Source organism: Microcaecilia unicolor, chromosome 10, assembly GCF_901765095.1.
Source record: "Microcaecilia unicolor chromosome 10, aMicUni1.1, whole genome shotgun sequence".
Taxonomy (NCBI): Eukaryota; Metazoa; Chordata; class Amphibia; order Gymnophiona; family Siphonopidae; genus Microcaecilia; species Microcaecilia unicolor.
Window position 1 is genome coordinate 183737753 of NC_044040.1, and position 11082 is coordinate 183748834.

An 11082-nucleotide genomic window follows, 5' to 3' on the forward strand; every position below is an offset into this window, starting at 1 on the left:
GCTACTTTATACCAGACTGATAATGCAGTGTTAGCTGCTCAATACAGCTTACTAGAAGGGCCCCTTAGTGTTATAAATGAATTGGTATAGGTACCACTTTGTCGCAAGTACTCTTACTGAAAGTGCTGTAGGTCAGTTGAATGTCTATTCCTTGAAAACTGTACAGGAGGGCGTGTCCGGTGGCTCAGTGGAGGGACTGTTGTTCAGTTTCCAGTTCAGATCTTCTGCTCCCTGTATTGACTGGGGTTTGAGATGCTGAACATAGAGGCAGCGTTCACAGTTCCAATGGGAGAGAGGAAAACACTACCATGTGCTAGATTTAGGGCCCATAATTACAGAGTTTAGAAAGGAATTCTTTGCTATAGGCTATGATCATTTTCATATTTATGATTTTTAAGATGTTAGGAGGCAATCGAGCATGCATTACTGTTTTGGCAGCAAGGTCCTCGGTGATTAGTATGGCTCTGTTTACTTGTATTAGTCAGAGATTATTTTATTCTTAGAATGGTATGCTAGGAACTTTGCACTGTTTTGTTTCCTGCATGCATCGTGTCTATACTTTCTTCTGCCAGTGCATCGTGTGGCAGTGTTCCTGGAATTATTATCCTGGATAAGTTTGTACCTGTTCACAAACATTCAGGTTTTTGTACAGTACTGATGATTCGAATCATTGATTGGTGCATCTATCTGATTTTGGTCATGTATAAGCTTTGTGTCTCTCAATGGTCACTTAGGGCCAGATTCAGTAAACGGCACCCAGAGTTAGACGCCGTTAAAATCTGCTCTAAGTGCCAATTCTATAAAGGTTGCTTAGCAATATGCAGTCTTTACAGAATAACACTTAGAGGGTCTTTTACTTAGGCATGCTGGTGGTTTTAGTGTGTGTTAAAAATAGGCGTACGCTAAAGATGCCCATAGGAATATATTGGCGCGCCTATTGCACGCTAAAAACGCCAGCACACCTAAGTAAAAGATCCCCTTAGAGTGGATTCCCACACCCATCTTTGGATGCGAGGACTTAACAGCCACCGAAACCTGGGCTAAATCTCATGCTCAACTAATGACAGTTGGACATGGAAATCCAATTATTCTATGACATGGTGCCTGATTTTAGGGAATGCCCCTTGACCTGCCCATACCCCTCCCATGTCGCCTTTTGAGTTGCACGCTATGAAATATAGGCGCCCACGATATAGAATAGGACATAGGGCAGATGTGCACATAATTCATAATTAGGGTCAATTAATGCCAGTAATCAATTGTTGGCACCTAATTGACTAATTAGGTTCTGCGCCTATCTGGGATCCACACCCAAATTTAGGTGCCCAAATTTGGGTGACTTTTATAGAATCCAGGAGTTAAAGCCTCACTGCATGATATTCAGCACTATTTAACAGGCCAGAAACGGCTCCTGACTGGTTAAATAGCATTTAACTGGCTATCTGCAAATATTCAGTGGGAGATAGCTGGTTATCTCCCACTCAATATTCATGATCAGCGCATAGCGGCTAACTGGTTATATCATGCGATATAACTGGCTATCCACGAATATTGAGAGCTTCACTAGCTAAGTTTAGTGGCCAAACTGGGCCTCCGAAATAGCAGGCCTATCTATGACCACTATGAACTTAGCTAGCCAGTGCTCAATATTGACTTAGTTGGCTATCAGGCTCACTTTCAAAAGAGATGGACATCCATCTTCCGACATAAATCGTCACTTGGACGTCCATCTCTCAGAGACGTCCAAATCGGTTTAATCGAAACCCGATTTTGGACGTCTCTAGCGAGAGTCCATCGCAAGGACGTCCAAATCTGAGGGGGGCATATCGGAGGCGTGGTGAAGGCGGGACTTTGGCGTTCGTAAGACTTGGATGTCTTTGAGCCATAATGGAAAAAAGCAGAGACGTCCAAGCCTAAAACTTGGATGTTTTCACTTGGACCTATTTTTATTACGAATAAGGCACAAAAGGTGCCCGAAATGACCAGATGACCACCAGAGGGAATTGGGGATGACCTCCCCTTACTCCCCCAGTGGTCACTAACCCCCTCCCATCCTCAAAAAATATAATTAAAAATATTGATTGCCAGCCTCTATACCAGCCTCAGATGTCATGTTCGGGTCCTTGACAGCGCATGCAGGTCCCTGGAGCAGTTTAGTAGTAGGTGCAGTGTACTTCAGACAGGTGGACCCAGGCCCATACCCCCCTACCTGTTAGATTTGTGGAGGAAACAGCGAACCCTCCAAAACCCTCCAGAAACCCTCTGTACCCACATATAGGTGCCCCCCTTCACCCATAAGGACTATGGTAGTGGTGTAGAGTTGGGGGTAATGGGTTTTGGGGGGCTCAGCACACAAGGTAAGGAAGCTGTATACCTGGGAGCATTTTATGAAGTCCACTGCAGTGCCCCCTAGGGTGCCCTATTGCTATCCTGGCATGTCAGGGGGACCAGTGTACTACAAATGCTGGCTCCTCCCACGTCCAAATGACTTGCATTTGTACGTTTTGGACTTTGACGTCTTTGGTTTCGAAAATAGCTGAAAATCAAAGACGTCCAAATCTAAGGGCGTCCAAATCTAAGGACGTCCTTGGTATTTTCGAAACGAAAGATGGACAGCCATTTTTTTTTTTAAATGACCTTCTCCCCGCCTCCGAATTTGGATGTCTTTGTAAAACGTCCAAATTCCGACTTAGATGTTTCTTTTCAAAATGACCCTCTATGTTTATAGCAGCTAAAAATAAACCAGATTTTCAGTGCCGGTCACCGGAAATGGCTCGACATTGAATATCCAGGCTCACCGCAAAACGTGGGAGTTAGCTGGAATATCAGCTCCTCAGTCTTTTAGAGTTTGCTATATTGAGGACACATTATTCAAAACGTTTTGCCTGGGTAAACATATTTACTTATGTAAAAGACTATTTGAAATTTTCCCTCTTCCCTTAGTGTCTGGAAATTGATCCCTCCCCCGCCAGTGCCTTTTACCCATGTTAAAAAAAAAAAAAGAGAAAATTCCTTGAGAATTAACAATTTGAGATTTCTGAATTTTCCTAGGGTATTATCGATAACACCTAGGGAAATGTTGAATAGATATATAAAAGAAATATTTGGGGTTACAGATGATGCTATTCCACCTTTCCCACAAGTATTTTACTTGCCGAGTAAGCCACCAACAGCTCAACTGACTGATCAATCAGCGGACACCCCTTTGGATGTGTCAGCAATTTTGGAGTCTTCAGACACAGACTTAGCTTTACCTTATTGGCCACAGTGGCATTAACTCTAGATAAAGTTTGGATTATGAAGATGTTCTTTAAAAATAAGGATAAAGAGTTTATGGGATTTAAAATACGAATATTTCAGGATGTTACTAAAGAGACTCAAAGAAGACGTCGGCAATTTTTGTTACTTAAGATAGGAGTTCTCCAGATTGGTGCAACCTTTTACTTGCGTTACCCATGCAAATGTATAGTTCTTTATCAGTCGATAAAATATGTTTTCTTTGACCCTTCACAACTCACGGAATAATGGTAATGATTTATTGTCATTTAGTTTAGAGCCTTAATAATATAAGACATTTAATAGTTAACAGGGTTTTTTTCTATTATTTTCTTGAATTATTTCTATAGATTAATTCCACCTATGTTAATCTTGGATTCAAATTTGAAGACTTGAGAGTATCTATTCAAAATATGATTGTTCTTTTTATATATTTTTCACTATTGAAATATAATTATTCTTGAATAGTCTACCTTTCTATACAAGTTATTAGCTTGGTAAAAATGTTAAAATGATAAATAATTAAAAAAAGAAAAAAGACCAGTTGAGGTGTGCAGTGATTTCATTTTCAGATCTCTAGTTGCAGCTGCTTCCATGAAGTTCATGAGCAGAGAAGTGCTCACAGAGTGCACACACTGCCTGAATTTTGAAGAGAAACTCTGTGGGGAGTTTCCCTGGGAAAATTTGCTTGCAGGCCCATTGCCTTTCAAAATTGCCTTCTTCCTGTTTAGCTGTCAAATATTTGGATGCAGTAATAGAGCTGCCCTGTGTACTTTCTTGTACTCTTTCTTTAGACAAAACCTTTTATTGTCTTACTTGAAAGGTGACTGTTCCTATGTAAGGAGGTGTCTCCTTTATTTTGTGTTTTTTTTCCCCATAAAGAACAGTGCAAGCCCTTGATTCACGCTCCATCTCTGGCCATCTTCAAATCTAGGCTAAAAGCCCACCTTTTTGATGCTGCTTTTAACGCCTAACCCTTACTCACTTGTTCAATACCCTTATTTTATCATCCCCACCTTAGTAATTCTCTTATCTTCTTATTTGTCCTGTTTGTCTGTCCTAATTAGATTGTAAGCTCTGTCGAGCAGGGACTGTCTTTTCATGTTCAAGTGTACAGCGCTGCGTACATCTAGTAGCGCTATAGAAATGATAAGTAGTAGTAGTACAGGCTCGATATTTAAAGAAAGCTGAGCTCTTTCAGAGGCCCTTTTACTAAACTGCACTGAAATCTGGTCTTAATTAGGCTTAATATGGGACTTTGCATTTTCTATTTTTTGAATTTCAGGTTATGCACTAATATTCACATTAAAGTTCAGTAACTATAAAAAGATAATGCAGGAGCCCTTACCGTCTCTTATTTAGGAGGTGATAAGTACTCCTACATTAACTCTACGTGAGCCAGTTAGCGCATGCTAATGCAAACGCTCTAGCTGGTTAATGCTTCCATGTCCATTCTCAGCCCATGGCACGCCCCCTCCAAAAATATTTTTTACAAATAGCTAATGTGCCAGAGCACAAAAAAAGAAGCAAAATACCGCGAAACAACGCGTTTTGCAGTAGTCTGATTTTCCCACACAAAGTTTGCTTTAGGGCTTAACACCCATTAGTAAAAGGGTCCCTTAGGTGCCTGATACTAGAAATCAGTGCTAAGCTCTTAACTTTTGTCCCCTGCCCTAAATCCTCCCCTGTTTCCAGTCATTTTTAGGCTCCTGGCCAAACTCCAATTTGCTGTGACACAGTGACCTGATGCTGCACATGCGAATGGTGTGAGTCACTCGTGCATGACCTCAGAGCTTTCCTTGCATAGCCATGTGACTACTCAAATTGTTTTTGATACTTGCAGGATGCTAAAAGTTTATATGATCAGGGGATGACACTAAAATAGTTAAAGAAAGAAAATTGTAGAAACCTGTTTAAAATAATAATAATGCCTTAATTCTTTTTCTTTCCAGTTGGTTCGCTTGTGCAACGAGGGAGCTCGAACAATGGAGAGGACAGAAATGATGTATACAATCAACTCCCAGCTGGAGTTTAAAATCAAGGTAACCTTCCATTTCTGCTTTTGAACTCATCTGACATGCAGAACAGTCCCACAAATTTCAAACTGCAGACCCTGAAAAGCTGCGATCTGTCCAGTAAGAAGATACGTTTGGTTATGATAGGAACAAGTCTATCCTGTAAAACTGACCAGTGTGTGTCTGTCTGTTCAGAAGGAGAATCCCACTGTGGATATTTTCTCTGAACCTCTGCAGCCATCACCTGCAACTACAGTGGAAGGTATCTTGTAGGGATAGGCTGTCATTTGCTAGATATAGGAAATGTAAGCAATACATCCCATGTCCTGAAAATGAGCAGAATAAAACATGTCATTTTGTGTTTTGTTGTTTAACAATGACAGTGTGTACCCAAAGTTAGGCGCTATTTTGATCCGCACTAAGCACCAATTCCATAAAGGTCGCATACCCACCCCCTAAACTGTACCCGCTTATGTTTTTGCAGCCCAAATGCTTGGCCATTCATTTTTTTTAGCATTAAATCTTAGCTGCCAAATTCCAGACCATTCCTACAGCATCTCTTAAGTCCTTCCTTATCTTATTCACACCATCACCGGTATCTACCCTATTGTAGATTTTGGTATCATCCGCCAAGAGGTAAACCTTACCAGACAGCCCTTCAGCAATATCACTTACAAAAATGTTAAAAAGAACCAGCCCAAAAATACAACCTTGTGGCACACCACTAGTAACATCCTTTTCCTCAGAGTGAGCTCCATTTATCATTTCTCTGTCGCCTTCCACTCTAACAACCAGTTCCTAATCCAGTCAGTCACTTTAGAGCCCATACCGAGGGCACTTAGTTTATTAATTTGCTTTCAGATTGTATTTATATTCCCTTCCTCCCTTCCTTTCCTTCTCTTTGTACTTAATTTATTTTATTAGTTCTTTGTAAGCCGCTTTGGGGCTGCGCATCTGTGGCAAAAGGCGGGGTATAAATGATCTAAAATAAATAAAATTCTGTAAAAATTGCCAAAAATTGTGCACACAAATTTGGCATGTACCCAATTTGGGTGCACAGTTTAATTGAATAACAAGCCAATTAGCACCAATAATTGGCTTTTTAACTAGCAAGTATTGGCACTAATAAAAGTTAATTGAACTTTATGCGCGTAAATTTAGGCGCGGGATCTACACCTAAAATATAGACACGATTACAAAAAGGGGGTGGTGCGGTCATGAGCAGATGGGGGTGTTCCTAAAATTTACACGTGTTATTATAGAGTAACAAGGATATGCACCTAATGTAGGTGTGTACATTTGCATCACATTTCAGTCAGTGCAAATGGCAGCGCCTAAGATTAGGCACGATTCCCAGGTGTAAGCTCTATTCTATAAACTATGCCTAACTTTAAGTGCGGCTTATAGAATAACGCTTTCTTCAGTGCCATGTATAGAATTCACCCCATCCCCCGGATTCTATATAGTGCCCCTAGAGTTTCGCGTGATTCCTTGTGTTAATCTAGGTGTATTTTATAACTACTTGCATAAATTAATTGTTTTAACAAGCTGTTAAGCGTTAACAGCTCTTAACAAGTAATAACGAGCACTAATTGGCAAAAATTTGAATTTACACACGTACATTGCTAAACGCATTCTGTAATATACTCCGCCTCAATTCTGATGCACACAGGCAGAAAGGGGTGTGGTTGGGGGGGGATGTGGAAATGGGCGTTTTGTGGACGTTCCAAAATCTGCACACATTGTTATAAAATGTGGGCCGGTGCGCGTAAATCTACACGCAGGGATTTACACCATCTTTTCGTTTGCATACATGGACGCATGTAGATTCAGTCGCATTAATTACACCTAAACATATTCTAAATACCATACATAAATCTACACGTGGTATTTAGAACTTAGATGTAATTGCCTAGCATACATTAATTTTAGACGCCATACATAGAACCAGGCCCTAAGCGCCAATTCCATAAAGGTCACTTAGCACTAAGCAAGCTTTATAGAATAGTGCTGAGCACGGATTCCCACATCCAACTTTGGGCACAAGGACTTTACGCCTCCTGAAACCTGACATAAAGACTGATCATTTTTTTGCAAGGGGGGGCATTTTACCTGCTGCAATAAAAAGGGCCCTGGCACGTGGGAAAAATGGCCCCCACCACTACCGCAAGGCCCTTTTTCCTGCAGCTTAGTAAAAGAACTCCTGAGTTACAAAAGCACAGACATAAAGTTATAAAAGACAAAGGGGGTCTTATACGAAAGATTAGCTCAAGTTATCTGCAGCAGGGCCCTGCTTTAGATAAGTCGAGCTAATCTGTAGTAAAAGATCCCCAAAGACAATTACAACACATGCAATAATTATGCAATAATTAAAATCAAAACATAATATCAATTAATGCATTCCTCATAAAATCCATCTCATTAAACATCGTTAGAAAAAGCTTGGCGGAGTAAGTGAGTCCTTAGTTGCTTCTTAAAACTAGACAAAGAAGTAATTTGTCTCAGCTCCACATTGTCGCCCCAGCAGTAAAAAGAAACATGTGAGAACGAACCTCCTCTAGCCAGACCTAGGGGAAGATGCACTAAAACAATCGTTAATGCCCGTTGCTTACCGATTCCTTAGCGAATCGGTAAGCAATGGAAATGCATCAAGGAAAGGGAATGCAAATGAGCTGCTCGTTGTAGCTCACTTGCATTCTCTATTCCCTCAGAAGCCAGTCGGCCGGTCAAGCATGCGCAGAGCAGCCAAGCGTTATGCTAGCTACTCTGCGCATGCCAAATATGTCCAAAAAGCGCCTAACACCCATCTCAGCAAAAAAAGAACAAGCTGCCTGCCCCAAGTTATGGCAGCTTCGCTATGCCTGTGGCCGTCCATGCGCCTCCCTGTGCCGCCCGGGAAAAGGAAGACGCCGCACCGCTCACCCGCTCCACAGCCTGCTGCAGAAAGGTTTCGATGTTCCTTCCTTCCTTCCGTGATCCTGAGTCAGCCGCCACCCCTGAGAGCCCACCCCAGGCAAGAAAAGTGCAGGAGAACGCAGTTGAGGATGTCCACGTCTTCAACTCCTGTCCATCTTCCGCCCCTATTTCTTTCTCAGCCAATCACAGCGCGTTTAGCGAAGGTGCCATAACTTTAAAAAAAAAATGTAAAAGTCTGTAAAAGTCCCTCACGAGCACTTGGAACACGCAGCTTGTTCTTTTTTTTTTTTTAGATGGGTGTTAGGCGCTTTCCCACTGGTCTCCATGGGTCCCGTTCACAACAGCCCCAGCCTAACGAGAGGTGCAGACCTCCCATTAGGTTTTCCATGGTAAGGGGATCGTAATACCTTAGTGCATCTCATTATAATAGCCTGCAGCGGTAGTGCAGCTCATTATAATACCCTTTGGATCATTTGCATACATTTTTCGTTAGCTGCTACCGTGACAGGAAAATGCCCTTTTGTGCATGGCACGGTTTACTACTTGCTCGTTGAACTGGCTTGAACCAGTTTAAAACCCACATTAATGGCTCGGTTTTTTTTTAGTGCATCTACCCCCTAGTGAAAGAAAGGAACATCCAGTTAGCACTTTGCTTGTGATCTAAGAGATCTGATGATGTGTCTACAATCACTGTGGGCTAACATTGAAAAATTATAATGAAAAACAATATCAAAAATAGAGGGGGGGGGGGGGGGGTCAAAGCCGATGGAATTATTCCTGGATATTCGAAACTGGGACCTGTGCGGGCTTCGGCTTTGTATATCTGGTTATTTTTAAGCTGGCTAACACATAGCCGTTTAAGTTGATATTCATCACTTATGCAGCCATGGGCTTACCGCATAAAAATAGGACAAACTTTTATGAGGTCCCATTTATATGCTAACCCTAGCCGCTTAAGTGCATAATATCAGCGCTTAAAACAGCCAATTGCTGACTCCGCCCCCATAACACCCCCAATATAGCTGGTTTTGTGTTCAGCGCTAGCCATGAGATTCAGCAGCTGGCCTTGACCGAGCGATTTAACCAGTCAGCGGCCGGCTAAATCACTTTGAATATCAGGCCAAGGTAATGACTGTAGTTTGCCAGTAGCTCAACGTGTGACTGCCTTTGTTTTTGAAGAGATCACAGTAGCATCTTATGCCCTGATTTATTTATAATAATCCTTGCCCTTATCCCAGGCAACTATTTAATTCAACACAGTCCAGCAAAGCAACAACAGAGTATAGATAAAATCTAGAGCCCTTCAGAAGTTTCTTACATTATACTCAGCATTTTTACTAGTTTCAAATAATTCACAGCATCAACGTTGCTATCAAACTCTTCAAAAGGAACGATGTGCAAATTGTGATCGATCCATTCAGATTCTTTCATTGAATTTTCATTAGATATGATTTTTGAATTTTCTAGTTTTGTTAAATTTTTTAAAAAAAAATATTCCAAAATGCAATACCACTTAACTTGCAGCTGTTTTCCAAATCGTGTTGGAAAACAGCTGCAAGTTAAGTGGTATTGCATTTTGGAATATTTTTAAAGAAAATTTAACAAAACTGATGCTGTGAATTCTGATGATCCTTATGGAAATTATTTGAAAATAGTAAAAATGCTGAGTATAATGTAAGAAACTTCTGAAGGGCTCTGGATTTAATCTATACTCTGTTGTTGCTTTGCTGGACTGTGTTGAATTAAATAGTTGCCTGGGATAAGGACAAAGATTATTATAGTATTTATGTCCCTGCGCAATTAAATATTCTGTCCTGTTTATCTGATTTATTTATAGCCATTTCCCTTGGTGTCCGCCTCCCGGTGGCTAGTAAAAAGGGGAGAGCTAATGGCATACGTAGAAGACACTGGAATTTTCTCTAAGCGCACCTCAAAGCAGCAAGTCTACTTTTTCCTCTTCAACGATGTCCTCATTGTCACGAAGAAGAAGAGGTAAGAGGTTTCTCACTCTGAAAGTGCTCAAACTCGGTGAACATCTCTTAAATGTTGCTTTCTGGATCCTAGAACATTACTTGATGATACACTTGCTGACTTGATCCTCTACAATGTATTGTTTTGTATTTTATTATGGCCTGTTTTGCAGCTTATCTCAGAGTCAATGAAGGATGAAGACAAGGAAGTTATGAAATGTATGCCTATTGCACTTCCAGTATAGCTGTGAAATTATAAACAAAAATTGCCAAAAATTCAGACTTAGTCCATGTTTCCATGACCTCCACTGGGAAGCCATTCCACGCGTCCACCACCCTTTCCATGAAAGAGTATTTTCTTAGATTGCACCTGAGACTGTTTCCTCTTAACGTCATCCAGAGTTTTCCTTCATTTGAAAAAGGCTCACCTCCTGTACCTTAATGCCATGGAGGTATTTAAACATCTCTATCATATCACCTCTCTCCCGCCTTTCTTCCAGAGTATAAATGTTGAGGTTTCTAAGCCTGTCCCTATATGCTTTATGACAGACACCACTGACCAATTTTGTAGCCGCCCTCTGGGCCGACTCCATCCTCTTTATATCTTTTCATAGGTGTGGTCTCCAGAATTGCACACAGTATTCTAATTGGGGCCTCACTAGAGACTTATGCAAGAGCACTATCACCTCTTTATTCATGCTGGTCATACGTCTCCCTTTGCACCTGAGCATCCTCCTGGCTTTGGCCATCGCCTTTTCTACCTGTTTGTCCACCTCAAGATCATCAGATACAATCACTCCCAAGTCATGTTCTTTCATACACAGAAGTACTTCACCCCCTATACAGTACCGTTCCCTTGGATTTTTGTAACCCATGTGCATGACCCTGCATTTATTACCATTAAA

General features: G+C 41.2%; 1 protein-coding gene across 1 annotated transcript in view; it reads left to right on the forward strand.

The window, feature by feature from the left end:
• The window catches only part of ARHGEF26 (Rho guanine nucleotide exchange factor 26), a 194339-nt gene that overhangs the window by 135633 nt on the left and 47624 nt on the right, over positions 1-11082 (forward strand). The window contains exons 9-10 of the mRNA XM_030216522.1: positions 5229-5318; positions 10045-10199. Of these exons, the coding sequence (XP_030072382.1) occupies positions 5229-5318; positions 10045-10199 (245 nt within the window). The remainder of the gene's footprint in view (positions 1-5228; positions 5319-10044; positions 10200-11082) is intronic.